Source organism: Chiroxiphia lanceolata, chromosome 20 (genome assembly GCF_009829145.1).
Source record: "Chiroxiphia lanceolata isolate bChiLan1 chromosome 20, bChiLan1.pri, whole genome shotgun sequence".
Lineage (NCBI taxonomy): Eukaryota > Metazoa > Chordata > Aves > Passeriformes > Pipridae > Chiroxiphia > Chiroxiphia lanceolata.
The window spans coordinates 5,886,435-5,902,422 of NC_045656.1; the positions used below are offsets into that span (position 1 = coordinate 5,886,435).

The window sequence follows — 15,988 nt, forward strand, 5'->3', positions numbered from 1 at the left end:
GGGGGGAGGATGGCCAGCAGCAGTGATGGCAGTGCCATGGGATGTGAGGATGGGGCTGAATCCCTTCCAACCTTTTTCTTCCGGCCTCCTGGATTTCTCCCCGGATGATTCCCATGGTGCTGGGGGTGCCTGAGAGCCCTGTGGTGTCTCCAAAGGGAAGAACCCAAGGCCACGGGGCTGGGTAAGACCTGCTGCTCTCGGTGCACCTCCGTCAGTCAGGAGAAGCCCCGGTGGGTCCCTGCGGGAGCAGGGGTGAGGCACGTCCGGGCCCCGGGGTGCAGCACCCCAGGCCGGGCATCCCAAAAAAAAAGAGCACCATGGCCTGGCCAGGCCACGCGGTGGAACAGCTCCGACAGCCGTTCCTTGGGCAGCACTGACATCTTGTGCCGAACGGAGGGAAAACATCGTCCAAGGCTTGGAGGGGCGCAGAGATCCCTCCACTGCTGCCGCGCCCCAGGCAGGCACCCCAAACCCTGCTCATGCCCCCCACGGGCTGGCACCTCACCCAGCTCATGGCTCAGCCACCACCATGCACCCCGAGCAAGCCCTGGGGTCCCAAAAATGACAAAGGCCAGCGGGATCCAGCCCTGCACAGCCGGTGCTCATCCCCATTATCATCCCCATCATCTCCTCACATCCCCCCCCTCCATCCCCATGGAAGGGCCACATCCCGCGTTTCTCACTTTGAATTGCCCCCGCAGCAAACTCATCGGGACAGCAGGAGAGAGGTCTTTCCCGCAGCCAGCCCAGGAAATATTTGTAAAAGTATTTTAGGTAAATTCCCAAAAGCAACTCACACCAAGGGGACGGAGTGTCCATGGCAGGGCTGCTGCGTGGCCACACCGGCCCCAGCTCCCACCAGCTCGGAGCGATGCCAGGCGTAGGATACACAAGGAAAACACCCTGGGGTGGGCTGGAGGAAATGAATTCATCTCCCGTGGGGTGTCTTTTCCTCCCTGGTCAGGTGGTGTCAGAAAATATGTGTGAAAACTTAACAGTCACCAAGGCCACAAAGGCAGATCGTAGCTGCTGATAAGCTGGGAAAACACCACGGGGACCCAGGGCCAGGCCGTGGGGGGACTCAGGGAGGTGCCACAGAATCCCCCACACCCTGGAGATGCTGATCCCATCACTGCCTCCCTGCATCCTGACAGCATTGCTCAGCTTTGGGTCTTGTACCTGGAGAAAATCCAGAGAGCCCAGCAAGTCCCTAGTGTGGATTATTTAATTACTTTTGCCCCAAACTCCTGGATGCAGAGGATTTTTTGAGCATCTTCCTTGGTTTTTTAGGTTTCCTTGGTTTTTTTCCCACCTGCTTTGTGCCTTCCAGGTCGCTGGGAAATCATGAGGCATGTGCAACCTGCAGAAATCAGGGTGCAGGTCGGGAGTCAGATGGGGGTTTGGATTTATTTTCAAGTCTGGGTTTTCAAAGGCCAGGGTTGGGGAGCAGAGGGAAGAGATCACTCAACTCGAGCAGCCCAGCTCTGATGTCAGTCTCAAGCAGAGGAGTTTGGTGTGAAGTCAGGTTTTGAGCCAGGGCTGGTCCCTGTGCGGGGGCTGTCAGGATGCCGGGGGCCAAAGGACACGGGAAATGAGTCAGTCAGAACATGGCAGATACATCGAGGAAGGGAGACAGTTCAGCCTAGGACAGCTGAGAGAGGATGAAATGCTGAGGGAAAAGTCTCCTGAATGGATCAACATGGGTACCACAAAGCCCCTTCCCTCGGGTGATGGGGAGAGGGATTGTCGTCCCGGACAAGAGCTTTTCACCTTCGGGATCAGCTCTGCCATGGGTGTTCTGAGCACCCCACACACACACTGCTTTGGGTTGAAAACCCTTCCCTTTGGGGCTGCTTTCCCTGTTACTGGGCCAGTGGGATGTAGGGCACTGGCAGCTGGGCAGTGGAGGTGCTGCCCTGGCACAGCCGCCAGCCAGGACTCCAAAACCAAGAGAGGACCCAAAACCCCCAGAGACCTACATCAAAGCCACACAATGCCATTTGTTTTGCTGGGTTCTCAATTCCCACAGATGGGGAACATCACTGCTAGACCTTTCTTGTGCCCAGGATAAGTGGGTGAAGGTGAGACAGCTTGATCTGAGCCTGGCAATGAGGCTGCAGCTTCTTCCAGCAACATCTGTGGCGTGTCCAACATTGCTCCCATGGCTGAAACTGGGGGACAGCCATGCCCTTCCTGGTGAAATCTCCCCTGGAGAAGGATGGCAGCACCAATTCCATCTTATTTCTGTATGTTTGCATGTTCCAACAGCAGGAGATGGGCTCATCCCCACAGCCTCAGGGTACCAGGTACCCCCTCCCGCCTCAGGGGCTGCACAACCTGCTCCCACCTGAGTGAGCAGCTTTGGGGATGGATGCAGATGGGTTTTCCAGCCTTGGAATAAAAAAAAAAAAATACCTCCACTGCTTTTTGGGGAAGTGATGGCATCTGGGCAGGAGCCAGCTGGGCTCTGCAGGGATGTGGGTGGCAGGGGAGGATTATGAGCCACCTCTTCCAGGGACAGGAGTGGGTGACCCATCCCAATATAACCCATCTCTTCAAGCAGCTGGGGAAGTCCTGGGGAACAAGGACATTAAAAAAGGAAACAGCACACAGAGGGGTGTGAATTCAGTGGTTGTCTCAGCGTCAGCCCCGGCAAGACAATGGAAAAGCTGATCTGACCAAGACTTAAAAGGGAGAAGAATAAATCAAACAAATCCTTTATGGAAGCAGACCTGACCTGGCAAAAGCTCCTTTGATCACGGTCGTGACTTTGGCTGCCCCGTCCCGCGGGCGCTGCACTCAGATCTTCCTCCCGCGGGGTTATTGATCGGCTGAGACGGGAAGTGCCGCAGCATCAATAAAGCGTCTGCACACGCGGCTGGGAAAGCCGCTCTCACCCAGGGGCGAGCGGTGTTTCCAGGGGGGGCTGTGCTGCCGAGCGGGGGTCCCGGCGTGCCCAGCAGCTCTCTCTGGCAGCCCCAGCGCTGCACAGCTCGGCGAGGCTGGTTCTGAGCACGGAGGGTGATCAAGCACCGACACTGCTGGCAGAGGCAGAGGTTTCCCCGGGAGCTGCTCTGCTTTCTGTTCAGCAGAAGTCGTGGTGAGCAAAGCCTGCACGGGGCAGCCATGGGGCTGCAGCATCCGCCGGGACATCCACATCCCACCCAGAAGTGGGAGATTTGGAGCACCCGCAAATTTTTTGGAAGGGGCAGTGAAAGCTCAGCCCCCAGTGGGGTCCTAATTGCCTCTGCCAGCCCCCAGATTTGCCACTTCCCCCCGTGCAGGAGCAGGATCTGTCCCATCTGTTTTGCAGAGGCCAACACCTCTGCAGCAAAGTCTGGAGCCAGAGCTGGGAGTGCTGGCAAGGAGCCCCCCATGAAACAAGGGGGAAAAAAGAGAGGAAAAGGGTGCTTTTCAGCCCGGATCACATGTAGGACCAGGGGACCAGTCCACAGCAGAGACTAGTTCCACTCATCACAGCAGTGGGTCTGCCCCTGTCCCCTGCCCTTCTCTGTGTCAAACACAAGAGGGTTGATGAGCTGGAGGGGAGCAAATGCCATTTCCTCCTAAATCCATCAAGAGCCACAGGAACACCTGGTTTTGCCTCTGGAGCCTCCATGGGCATTCCCAGCTCTGGCACCAAGTCTGTGCAACCCAGCAGAGCCCCGTCCTGGCAGATGTGGGGATGGGAAGGGGATATTCCTCCAGAGTTGCAGGCAAGTCCAGGGGACCTGGAGTTGCTCAGGGGCTGCCAGATCCAGGGGCCCAGCTGGGGCTGGAAATCTCCCATGTTCCAAAATCTCCCATGCTCCAAAATCCCCTGTCTGCAGAGTCCACTCATCCCACAGGGCCAACACCAGTGTCTGAGGGCAGGGCAGAGGGATGCTGCACGTGGCTGGGAGTGTCATTCCTGGTTTTCTTTGGCCTGCTGCATCCCAGTATTTTGCCTAGGAGTCTTTAAAAGGGGTTTATCCCAGACTAATAAACGCTGTTTGGTTTTCCTTATGTTTCATTGTCTTCTTGCAGGGAATATTTCCTGCCCTTAGACGAGCTCCTGGGTGCGTGGGGGTAAGAACAGGGATGAGGGAAAGGATGGATCCGGTCAGGGAAAGGCGAGCCAGGCAGCTGTGCCGGACCAGAACCAGTTCTCATCTGCTTTCCTCTGCTCCCTGAGGAGAGATTAACTGGGAGTCTGGGGGATGGTGGAAGGTGCTCTGCTCTGCCAGGCAAACACAAACCCCCTTGTCTGCCCCCAACAGCCCTGGGGCATCACCCTGCCCCACTTCCTGCACCTCACTATTATCCCACACATCCACCTCGAGCAAATTGAGGCTGATTTCTGGGAAATGGCTTTGGAGAAGAGCAAATGGAAGGTTACATGTGGTCCTGCCATGGATGTGGTCCTCATTCCCATCCAGGCAGGAGCCTGCCTGGATCAGCACCCCATGTCTTCTCCACATCAGGGCTGCAGTACAGCCCAGAGGGTCCGGAATGCCACAGGGTGCCATCGGCATTCCCAGCCCCATGTGGTGGGATGTGGCTGCCTGGACAGCTGGGCTGGTGGGAATGTGTGTCTGCATCTCCCCACTGCTTCCCCCCATCCGCCTGCTGCCGGCAGCTGGGATGCACCTTGGGACTTGCAGGGGCTGGGGGAAGAAGGGGCTTTTTTGACAGCTGCAGCCAGGCAAAATCCACAAGGGAAGCCCCAAACTGGCCTCTGGCTTTCCCAGCTCAGCACGGCCAAGAACATGAGCTGCTGCTTTGGCACCAAGTGGAGGGAAGTGGAGCCACCTGCCCGTCCTCCCCCCGTCCTCGCGGGCCCCAGACACCCCCAAAACCAGCACAGAGATGTTTCTGTGCCTGATACAACCCAACAGAAGCTGCTTCTCTGTGGGTTTATTTTCTCTATGGCTTTTTTATTTCTTTTTGGAGGAGGCATATTTGAGTGTTGGTCCCCTGGACCAGGATGCAAAGCAATAGGATACAAAATTTCACGGTGCAGGGGGAGGACACGGACCATTGGGAGTGTGTGGGGCTGCCAGGGACCCTGCTGGATGCTGTGCCTGCCCCTGGTCCCATCCAAGGGAGATCCCCAGACTCTCTCACCCACTCTGTGGTCCCACCATGGGGCACAGAGCCTGCCCAGGGAATAAGGGCACAGAGCCAAACTTTGAGAACAGCCTGTCCATCAGCCCTAACACTGGAGGCAGGAGCTCAGGAAAAATCCCAAGCCCATTGGATGCCAAAAGCGTGGCCTGGGAGCAGATTTTTCTTTTCCCAGGGTTGAGCTGGCAGGGGATCAGTATCACTTACCCTCTGTGCTTTGGGACGTGGCGAGGGACCAGGTCCTCCCCCTGCTCACGCAGCTGCTGGCCCTGGGGGAAGGCAGGCCCCTGCTCCCCCATAAAAGCAGCCGGGCAGCCCTGAGCCCGGCACACGGAGCAGTCCCAGCCCCAGCACACGGAGCAGCCCTGCCACAATCCACCATGGTGAAGGCAACCGGCATCGTCTGCACCCTCCTCCTCCTCACCACGTTGTGCTGGCAGAGCCTGGCTCAGAGTGAGCACCGTCATCCCCACGGGCTGGGGGACAGGGACAGACCCTGGGACTGTGGGGACGGGTTTGCCTCGTGCATGGGGAGCAAGTGGGCTCTTCCCAAAGAGCTGTCGTTCCCACAGCTGGCAGGCTGAGGTGGGAGGTGGGGGTCTCCAGGCTAAGCCGAGCTTGTGCTGTCCCCCCAGGAGCTCCAGCCATGCCAGACAAGTGCTGCTTCAACTTCCAGACAAGAAGGATCAAGAGAGACAACGTCGTTGCCTGTTACCCCACCAGCCCCGAGTGCCCACACCAGGCTGTGATGTGAGTACCCTAAATCCACCCTGGGGGTAAAGCCCCTCTAGATCCTGCCAGACCCCTTGCCTTGCTTTGGTGGGTCCAATCCTGACCTCCTGTGCCTCCTCTAGGAAACTCATCGCTGGGGTCCCTGTATGACCACCCCACTAACCTCATCTTCTCTCTGCCCCAGTTTCAGAGTGAGGAACGGGAAGGAGATCTGCACTCAGGCAAGCAGGGCATGGGTGAAGAGGTACCAGCAGAGCTTCCAAGTCAGCTCCTTCTCCATCCCCAGCTAGTGGGGTGGCCAGAGGCAGCAGGGACTCCTCTCCACGGGGGACACCGCCAAGGCAACCCCTCTGCAGAGGTGGCTGTGGGGACACATTGGGACAGAGCAGCTCATCAGGGACGTCCTCCCCACCACGCTGGGATGACCGTGCCTATCTCCATGAAGGCAAAGGGCCTTTGCCAACCCCGGCATCCCACCAGGATGGAGTGTGCTGACCCTGTGGGACGCTCGGGTCTGGATCCTCTGCCAGTCCCCATGAATTCCATGGCAGAGAGGCTGCTCCTGCCAGCCCGGCAGCAGCCGAGGGGTTCAGGGGGAGCAGGTCCACAGTTATTTTTTGTACGACACGCTGAACAGAATTAAACGTGATCTCACACATGCAAACATCTGTCTGTGTGAATGTCTTGGGAGTGGGCAGATCCTGCTGCTGGCTTTCCCAGCCAGGCGCTGGGATCAGTATGGAGCCAGGAAGAGCTGCAGCCACAGCCACGTCTCTGTGAGGATGTCTGGGGTGAGCATGGGGCCAAACCACATCCATGCTTTGGGGAAACACCAGGGAGAGTGGCAGTAGGAGGGCACAGCCCATGAGGAGGGGGCTTCCCGTGTTCCTCATCCACCATCCTGAGGGGAAAGCCCTGGCCCAAATTCTGTCAGAGGAGCCCCTCAAGGATGTCTGGTCGGGGCCCCACTGACAACCCAAAATCCCAGTATGCCACAAGATGGACACTGAGACAGGGACAGGCACTGTGACGGGCAGCCAGCAGTGGGTCTCAGGGTGGGCTGGGGCAAATCCAGCCACCACCGAGCCACTCACCCAGTGCAAAATTGCAAGAGAGGCATCAGAACTGATGGCAATGGCTGGTTTTCAAAAAGAGGCTCTCACAGGACTTTGTCAAGTTGAGCATCATCCTGTGTGGTTTGCTGGTGGTGATAACCAGACTCAAAATAGACACCCAGCCCCTGTGCATCACCAGCAGCCTGCCACACTTTCCAGCAGCCCTCGGATATCTCAGTGGCCAGACAGGCTGGGAGAAGGAATTTCCCTTCACCACTTGCCCTTTACCAGGTGGTTCTTTCCGTGGGGAGAGTCCAGAGCTGTCATGGAACGCCTGGCAGGGGTTATATATCATGCCAGGGTGCAGGCAGGAGGGACAGGTAGCTCTCAGTGGCCTGAGACAGGGAGAGCTGCCTTCTGCTGGTGCTGACTGAGCCCTGTGTTGGACATGAAGATCTGCTCCTTGGCCCTGCTCACCCTGCTGCTGGCAGCTCCCTGGACTGGAAGCCAGGGCATGTCCCGTAAGTACTGACACTGAGCCTTTCCCCTCAGCTGCCCCAAACCCTCCACTGATGGGATTTGGGAGGGGGATGAGAGTTCAGCTCCTGCTTCTGACGGGACTGGGAGGCTGAGGGGCATCACAAGTCCACACAGGCCTGTCGTGGACTTGTTCAAAATGAGCAAAACCAGGCTTGAGGATGGCTTCAGCCCCAGAGCCCCAGCTGGGGAGCTCTGCCCAGCAAACCCCCCACAGGCAGAGGAATGGGGGGCTCCTTCCCTGGGGACAAACATCACCACTGAGGATGCAAGAAGAGACCCCTTGTAGCACGAGGGAGCAGGAGAGTCCCCAGGGGAGCACCCACACCCCTCATGCCAGATGTGTGAGAGCACTAAAACCTCTTGTCTCCTCTTAGTCCGCACATCCCATGCCATGTGCTGCCACAAGGGCATGTTCATCAGGCGGGAAATCCCTGCATCCAAAATCAAGAGCTACCAGAACACACCTTCCCTCTGCTCCCGCAAGGCTGTGATGTGAGTAACCCCAGCTCCCACCCAGCCTTCCTCCCTGGCATCCCACTCCTCACCCTCGCTCACCCACCTTTCCTACCAGTTGTTCTGCCTTTGGGAAGCCCCCAAAACAAGCTACCCTGCAAAGGGTTCTGTGGGTGGGGGTGCCCTAACCTGGCTCTTCACATTCCCCTCCCTCCTTGCTGCTTAATCCCAAATAGCCCCAAAATCCCCCTATTTCAGCTGCCAGCCAGAAAAACGGGAAGGAAGCCAAAATTGCAGAGATTGCCAAAAGTCAGCACTTCCAGGGAAAGTGGGGGGCAGGATGCTGCAGGCACCTCCAGGCTGGCAGGGATCCATCCCCCAATCCCGAGCTAATGCAGGATACTCTTTTCCCCAAAGTCTGAAGCTGCAGAAGGGGACGGTCTGTGTGGATCCAGAGGTGAGCTGGTTCCAGAAGTACCTGAAGGAAAAGAAGCTAATCAACACCTCCATGTGAAGCTGCCTTCCCCACAAGCTCTATTTATTTGTTTCCCATAATTATCTGTATGTTCTTGTGTCATTAATTTATGGAGCTGGCTCCGTCCCCTCCCCTGCCATCGGCCCCTCCATTGTCCAGTACATCCCTCAGTGGAATCAATAAACCATCTCGTGCTGACCTGGAGTGAGAGATGTGAACCCTGTGGGAGAAAATGGGTCATAACAGGGCTCAGCATTCCCACAGAGAACCAGGAATAGTCCAGGAGCCCCTGGGAGGGCAGGGAAACCCAAAGGGCCAAGGCCGATGCCCCCAGCTCACCTCCAAGATAAAGCAGCCCCTGGCCAGACGTGGCCTTTAAGGATGCCCTGGGCAGTTGCCTGCATGGTGGGATGGGGACTGAGGCAGGGAAAAGGCAGGTGAGGCTGGCAATGGGAGAAGGGCTGGCTTTGGGGGGTTCAGAGGCTGGTTTGGTTTTGTCCCAGATGGATCAAGTGGTTAAACAGGGGTGGCTGCAGAAGGAGAGAGGGGGACGTGAGGTTTAGCACTGTCCTCCAGACCTGGGCAGGCCCCTGGAGAGAGCCAACCATGGGAGTGATCCTCCAGGTCCCTGGAAATCCCCTTGTCTCATAGCAAAATTCCTCCTGCAGCCCCCAGAACCCGTCCACCCACGGTGGCAACGGGGGTGGCAAACAACGGAAATCAAACCATATCAGGCCTATCACTCGTGTCAATAAATTCCTTAAAAGAGAAGAAGAAATGGAACATGCAGATGCTTTTGGGCAGGTTTCCAGCAGGTGCAGGGAGGCTGGAGCATCTTTCATCTGCCTGGTTCCCATCAGGACACTGGCCATGGAGCTTTGGAGCTAACTCTGTGTCCCTGCTGTGACCAGTGGAGCAGGGTGAGAAGGGTATTCGTGGCACACCTGGGGAGAAGTTGGGAAGTCTTTTAAATCCCTGCAGGGATGGTGACTCCACCACTGCCCTAGGCAGCCTATGACAGTGCTGACAACCCTTCCAGGGAAGAGTTTTCCCCTAATATCCAATCTAAACCTCCACTGGTGCAACTTGAGGCCGTTTCCTCTTGTCCTGTCACTTGTTACCTGGGAGAAGAGTCCGAACCCCACTTGGCTACGACCTCCTGTCAGGGATTTGGAGAGAGAAGGTCCCCCTGAGCCTTCTTTTCTTCAGGCTGAGCCCCCCCTCAGCTCCCTCAGCCACTCCTGGTGCTCCAGCCCCTTCCCCAGCTCCATTGCCCAAGGTCTGATCCCCGGGGAGCACCACTGGTGACCATCTGTGGCTGGATGTCACTCCATTCCCACCACTCTCTGGGCCCAGCCATCAGCCAGTTTGTCACCCAGTGAACAGGGCACCCATCAAGCCATGAGCAGCCAGTTTCTCCAGAAGAATGCTGGCTGTAGTATTATCTACTTCCCTATTAGTTTGTGACTCACTTGAATCATCTTTTTGATGAGCTGGGACATGCTTTACTTTTAAAGATACCTTTATACATATTGCCAGATTTGTTGCCACATATCTGCCCCCCTTTAGGGTGTTTCTGTACGAGCCAACGACCTTGGGCCCAGTCATCTGCCACAATCCCCATGGGACCATATCATCTGGAATTGTTCCTTTTAATTGAAAAGAACATTCTTGCCTGTGACTGGATAATTGCACATGCTCAGCCAAAGCATTTTTGCAGGCATTCTTTAGAAAATGAGACTTGACATCTCCAGCTTTTCTAGAGCTGCTCTTTGGTGCTGCAAGTCCAAGGATTAAGCAGAATACTGTTCCCCTTGGGATTTTCTGGAATGCCAGCCCCCATGGGAGTGGGAGCGCTGCAGCCTCTCTTGCAGGGGGAGAGGTTGTTCCTGCTCTTACCACTCTCCTTCCTGCAGCAGTCTGGTGCAGAAGCCACTTAAGCTGGAGGGAGAAGAGCAGTCTTTGATTTAGGACCACAGAAAACTCCCTGCCCCAGGTTGTGGTTCTTTGTGCAGGGCATAGCACAGGATCCTCGGAGGGGGATGGGACATTTGGGAATTGGAATTTAAAATGTATCAGTGGGGACTGGTCTAGGAATTCTGCTTTGAATGCTGAGTTACTCTCATAAAACAATGCACTCCAGGGTCAGTGACAGCTCTCTGCAGGGTGAGGCTGGCAGGTGACCTGGGTTCTCCTCGTAACCCCAAGCCACGGGACCCCTTTGCATAATTTTTATCAATGAGTGTCACTTCCCAGATGGATGTTGCATAACAGTGGTGGTGTTGGCAGTTTCTTTCATTTCTTTCTGCCTGTGGTTTCCTCCTACCTCAGGCTGGTGCACGGGGCAGGCAGAGGCTGCTGTCACCCCATTAGTGCTGCCGAGTGCAGGTCCCTGGGTGTCTGGAAGCCTCTCCTGAAAGAGGTGCTGAGAACATCCCTCTGCCCTGACTCAGGGTCAGAATGCAGCCTGCTGCCAGCAGCAGGGCTTTGTCCTCGGGGAAAACTCTCTGCAGAGCTGGAGAGGCTTCCCTAAGGTTGGCTGCAGGCTGAGGCAGAGACTGAGCTTCCCTCAGCAGGCCTGGGGACCAGAGGCAATGCTGTGCTCTTACACTCTGGGATGGAGATCATCCCTTGCCTTCTAGTCTGGATGAACCCTGTGGTTCATCAACAACAGCCCCAGAGGGTGATGTGGTTTTGAGACTTGAATTCCCTCATTTTCTTTGGGAGACTCATGCAAGGCAGTGCCAAAAGCATCAGGTCATGCAGGACTAGTGCTATGTTTGCTCATCTCTGGCTTTCTGGTACCTCTCCCACTCCATGTGAGTTTTTTCCTGCTAATGAGATGGCCACAGCCGGGCTCAGGAGAAAGTTAGGGATATCTTTGGGGCTTTTTTGTTTGATTACACCTGCCTTACCTACCTCTTCCTTACTTATTTGTTCTCTTTTGCCTTTTCTCACCTGGGTGCACTAAATTTTTACTGTGTTGAGTACTTGACCATAACCTCTTGTCTTGTTTATGCAAAGACAAGCCAAAAAGAAGTGGCCTCTTTGGTATTTACCCCCCTTCCTAACTAATAGGCTTTTCCTTTCCTTTATTTTTTCAAATTTGTATATGCAAAGCTGAAGTTTCTGGTTTCCTGTGTTTCTTGCCCTGCTTTCAAGGGTCTTCCATGACAGGAGAAATAAAACTGCAAGTCATTTCTTCACTCTCCCTTTATACCAGTTCCTTATATTTAATTCCTTAAACTATCTACTTTTGTTGAGCTGCAGTTCTCTGCAATTCGTTGAAATGTCCTTGATTCCAGTTATAATGGAAAGTATTTCATCAGCATCCAGTAAGAAGTCCCATCCGGCCCTCATCTAAATGGAGAACTGAAAGCTTGGCCAGTCACTTCTGCAGCAAAGAGGAAATATTGCTGCCTTTTCCATCAGAAATAATCTTCGTGACTGTGAGATTTCCTGTGGTTCCTGCCGGATGACAAGTCTTCCTCTGGTAACTGCTGAGGCCAGTGCCCACAGATCATTCTGTTTATCACTGCCCTGATTTCAGTTTCTCTCCCCGCTGGGTGGGGGATATCCCTTACCACCCTCCTGGTACTTGTGGGTTCCCAGTGCTACTCTCCTGCCCATCCCACTCTTTTTCACTCTGCTTGGGCAAGCAAAGGGGCTCCCACCAAGCCAGTCCTGTCCACTGCCATTGCTCATCCCTGGCTGTTGGCCCCTGTCCAAGCCCAGCTCACTCCTGGCTCAGGGCTGCCTCCCCAGAGAAAACCCACCCTGTGTTGAGGCAGCTCAGCATCTTGTGCCTGTGGTTGACCCAGAGAGCAGTTTCTGGTTTCCTTCATCATAAAAGCCTGTTGCACAGTGTTGTCCTCCCTCCCACTTCTCCTCCATGCACCAAGCAGAGCTGGCTCTGGTGAGGGCAGGAGAGGTGCCAGGACGGGCTGGCTGGAGGGCAGAGTCTGGAGCAGGTCTCTGTGGGACACGTGAGGGTTTACGGGCAGAGAGGTTCATGAAAACACAAAAAGCTTCTGTTGGCTGGCCCTGAACTTGGGATTCCTCTGCACACAGTGGATGCTTTGAGCTTAAGAGAAACCACCCAGTGCCTCTGCAATGGCCTCAACAGAAAAGACACTCATGCAGATCTCCATTCCTCTGAGGAACTGAGTCCCTTCCTTCTGCCTTTGTGCATCCAGGGACATGGGACAAATAGGAGTTTTTACAGCAGGTACTACCTCTCCTCCAAGCCTTTCTCAAATGTCACAGATGAAAACCTTGGTCACTGTTAAATAGAGAGTATTTATTCCTCTGTAGCCCCACAGAGAGAGCGGCTGAAACAGAAACAGCTGAAACCGAAACAGCTGAAACCTGGGCACTTGGAGAAGGGAGCTGGAACAGCTGGATTGGTTCTTCCACTAGAGGCCAGATCAGCACTGCCCAGCTCCTCCTGACCCACTCCAGGGCATGATTTACATCCATTCCCACCTCTGTCCCACCTGGCAGCGATGCAGCCCCTGTTGGCTGGGGAAGGTTTGCTGGGCAAAAGGCCATGGCAGGTGCTGGGAATGGGAGGACAAGCACTGGCATTGCTCAGCATTTCTGTGAGTGGGACTTTTCCCCCTGAATCAGGGCAGCAGGAATTAGTCATGCCCGAGCCAGGGCCAGCAGGAAGGCCAGGGGAAGCCAGGGGTTTGTGTGGTAGCTGGGAGACAAGTAAACAAACCTTTCATGGCACCATGGGGCAGCATCAGGGAAAGGATGGAAAAGGAAAAAAAAAATGGAGGAAGGAGTTTGGCAGCTCCCTCTTTCTGGGTGTGCCACAGAGGGGGATGTTTGGGAATTACCCTCTGGCATTGCAAATGCTGCCCCTTTTCAGTCCCCTCACGTGTCCTGACATGGGGGTGTTTGCTTTTCAGGGCTCAGTCAGAAGAGAGACCTTAAATTGGATGAAATTATCCTGTTTGGGTAGAAGTGGGCAGGCAGTAATAGCAACAGCTCGGCCACAAAGAGGCTGCAGCCCAAACTAAAATTCTTTGAGAGGTGTAAATCCTGTGTTCAGCCCAGGGACAGGAAGGGTGGCTGAGCCCACTGCTCCAGCCCCAGAGCAGGGCAACAGAGTCCAGTCCCTGCATATGCAGGGACTCCATGGGTCTGCAAACTTTCCCATATGGGAACACTGCTTTTGACCTTAATACCAGCAAAAACGGACAAATGTGAGACCCACAGTGACTCAACACAACCTTCTTCCTACATGATCCTTCCTTCCCTAAATATCCAAGCAAGACCTAGAGCTATCAGTGGAGATGAACATGTGCAATGCATCGTGACAGAGAGAACTCTGGATCCCTGTGGTGCAGCAGGGAGAGAACTGGTATTTGTGGCAAACCTGGGCAGAAGTTGGGATCTGCCTCCTGGCAGTGGTTTTCTGCCAGCAATAGCAGCAGTGGCTGGGGGTGTCCATGCCAGGGCCCCTGAGCTGCCCTGGGGTCTCCATCCAGGGACTCTCTCCACAGCCCCCGACACAGCAATGCTGCTGGGGCTGCTGCAGAGCACATCCCTGCCCAGGGTCTGCTTGCTGTTGATCCTTCACAGCTGCCTGCTTGGGATTGACATCAGAGCTCTGGCTCTGGGATTGACATCAGAGCTCTGGCTGTGCAGCTTCACAAGCCCAAGCTGCCTCATGGCCTGTGCAGCCCTTGCAGCAGTGGCAGAGTCACTGTTGGCATTTGGGCTCCAACCAGTCCCCACCAAGCATTCAAGGAGCATCTTGAAAGTTGCAGCCTCGTGGCCAGCAGTCCCTTCCCCTTCTGCGGTTTCCTTTCCTTTTCCAGCTCAGCAAAACTGGCCGATCCTGACATAATTTCCCCGGTATGATGCGCTCACTTTCTTTCCTTGAAACCCTGCGCCCGCCCAGCGCACGGGGATAAAAGGAGAGCATGGCCACAGCGGTGGAGCATCGTGCAGAGAGAGCCCTGCAGCCTCCCCAGCTCCAGCCCTGCTCACAGAGCCCTCGGCCCCACAGCACCATGAAGGTCCTGGCAGCCTCCCTGCTCGCCCTGCTCCTCGTGGCCTCCTGCTCCCTGTCCAAGGCCCATCTCGGTGAGTCACTGTGTCCTCCCAGGGCTGGAGGGACATCGCTCCACGGGAGCTGCTGGAGAGCCCCATCCCTGTCAGCGGGACCCTCGTGGGGCTGTGGGGAGGGTTGGGGGCAGGAAACTGTGTCCCAGTGTGGGATGGAGGGTTGGGGGCAGGAAACTGTGTCCAAGTGTGGGATGGAGGGTTGGGGGCAGGAGTCTGTGTCCCAGTGTGGGATGGAGGGTTGGGGGCAGGAGACTTGTGTCCCAGTGTGGGATGGAGGGTTGGGAGCAGGAGTCTGTCACAGTGTGGGATGCAGGCTTGGGGCCAGGGTTCTCCTGGGGAGCCACTGCCAGGGAATAGGACACAAGGGGAGGGTGGGAGATGGCAAATCCTTGGGGAACACCACGTGCCAGTGGGGCCAGAGCCTGTGCTGTAGCTGGGGTCTCACCAGGACTGTCCCTCTGTCCCTTTGTCCTCACAGACGGCGTCCCCACCACCTGCTGCTTCTCCTACCAACAACGCCCCATCCCTCTTCGCCTCATCAACTCCACCTTCACCACCAGCAGCAGCTGCACCAACCCGGGGGTGATGTGAGTACCCACCACTGCCAGGGGCTCGGGGTGGCCGGGAGGGACTTGGGGACGTGGCTGGGGACACTCAGAGTGCTGCTGGTGGGACCCAGCGTGGGCACCTCGTGCCCTCTGTGCAGCACCTCAACGTGGGTTTTTTCTCCCGGCAGAATGGTCACCAAGAAGGGGAAGCAGCTGTGTGTGGATCCCCGGGAACCCTGGGTGCAGGAGCGCCTGAAGCACTTCCAGACCCAAAAGAACTGACCTGACTCTTCCTCACTGCCACCTGTGATGCCCACAGTCACAGCCCTGTGTGGCCTCCAGCCTCAGGCACACAAGAGAGCCCCTGACCTGCAGCCTCCTTCAAGGGGGAAAATTGTTTTATTTAACTTATTTAAGTTAAACTAAATAATGTTTTTCTAAAAAAAAAAAAAAAGAAGAAGAAAAAAGAAAGCACAAAAATAATTTATATTATGTCGAAATAATACACTAAAATAAAGATAATTTCAATTATATCAGCGTGTCTGTTAATGAAGAGTCAGTTTTGAGGCCTCCCTGCCGGAGCCCCAATGTGGGAGAAGGGACCCACAGGGACCCTCCTGCAGATGGATGAGGCAAAGAGTCTCGTCCTGCAGCTCCAGCTGGTGCTTCCAGCAGGACATGTGGGATGGAGGTGATAATTCATCCAGGGCCCTGAGCAGTGCTGTCATGGTCTAAGCCCAACTGGCCACTGGGCTCAGCCACTCACCCACTTCTCCCCACCCCGGTGGGATGGGGAGGAGAATCAAGAGTAACACTTGTGAGTTAAGAATGGGTTAATAATTGAAACAAAGTAAAATATAACAATAATAGTCATTTAAAAGTGAGAAAACGCAAGAAGAACGAGTGATGCACAATCCAGCTGCTCGGCAGGTGCTGACTGATGCCAAACCCTGTCCCCAAATCCCAACTGGCCCTTCTGGGCATGATGTTTTATGGGG

At 55.5% G+C, this 15,988-nt stretch overlaps 3 protein-coding genes across 3 annotated transcripts; all 3 read left to right on the plus strand.

Moving 5' to 3' along the window:
• Positions 1-5,432: 5,432 nt before the first annotated feature.
• LOC116796811 (C-C motif chemokine 3-like) lies at positions 5,433-6,502 on the plus strand. Its single transcript, XM_032707729.1, has 3 exons — positions 5,433-5,559; positions 5,742-5,856; positions 6,023-6,502. The coding sequence occupies exons 1-3, from the start codon at positions 5,487-5,489 to the stop codon at positions 6,126-6,128; spliced, it is 294 nt and encodes a 97-aa protein (XP_032563620.1). The 5' UTR covers positions 5,433-5,486; the 3' UTR covers positions 6,129-6,502.
• A 788-nt stretch (positions 6,503-7,290) lies between these two features.
• LOC116796813 (C-C motif chemokine 4-like) lies at positions 7,291-8,531 on the plus strand. Its single transcript, XM_032707730.1, has 3 exons — positions 7,291-7,414; positions 7,808-7,925; positions 8,304-8,531. The coding sequence occupies exons 1-3, from the start codon at positions 7,342-7,344 to the stop codon at positions 8,398-8,400; spliced, it is 288 nt and encodes a 95-aa protein (XP_032563621.1). The 5' UTR covers positions 7,291-7,341; the 3' UTR covers positions 8,401-8,531.
• Positions 8,532-14,276: 5,745 nt separating this feature from the next.
• On the plus strand, positions 14,277-15,429 carry LOC116796810 (C-C motif chemokine 3-like). The gene is made up of 3 exons (XM_032707728.1): positions 14,277-14,460; positions 14,921-15,029; positions 15,179-15,429. Exons 1-3 carry the CDS (start codon positions 14,298-14,300, stop codon positions 15,270-15,272), a joined length of 366 nt encoding a protein of 121 aa, XP_032563619.1. The 5' UTR covers positions 14,277-14,297; the 3' UTR covers positions 15,273-15,429.
• Positions 15,430-15,988: the final 559 nt, after the last annotated feature.

Bases quoted from the DNA above. Each gene is read 5' to 3' on its own strand.
- LOC116796811 (XM_032707729.1), top strand. From the start codon at position 5,487: ATGGTGAAGGCAACCGGCATCGTCTGCACCCTCCTCCTCCTCACCACG. The intron at 5,560-5,741 runs GTGAGCACCGTC...CTGTCCCCCCAG, and splicing joins CTGGCAGAGCCTGGCTCAGA to GAGCTCCAGCCATGCCAGAC. The intron at 5,857-6,022 runs GTGAGTACCCTA...TCTCTGCCCCAG, and splicing joins TGCCCACACCAGGCTGTGAT to TTTCAGAGTGAGGAACGGGA.
- LOC116796813 (XM_032707730.1), top strand. From the start codon at position 7,342: ATGAAGATCTGCTCCTTGGCCCTGCTCACCCTGCTGCTGGCAGCTCCC. The intron at 7,415-7,807 runs GTAAGTACTGAC...GTCTCCTCTTAG, and splicing joins TGGAAGCCAGGGCATGTCCC to TCCGCACATCCCATGCCATG. The intron at 7,926-8,303 runs GTGAGTAACCCC...TTTTCCCCAAAG, and splicing joins TGCTCCCGCAAGGCTGTGAT to TCTGAAGCTGCAGAAGGGGA.
- LOC116796810 (XM_032707728.1), top strand. From the start codon at position 14,298: ATGGCCACAGCGGTGGAGCATCGTGCAGAGAGAGCCCTGCAGCCTCCC. The intron at 14,461-14,920 runs GTGAGTCACTGT...TTGTCCTCACAG, and splicing joins CCTGTCCAAGGCCCATCTCG to ACGGCGTCCCCACCACCTGC. The intron at 15,030-15,178 runs GTGAGTACCCAC...TTCTCCCGGCAG, and splicing joins TGCACCAACCCGGGGGTGAT to AATGGTCACCAAGAAGGGGA.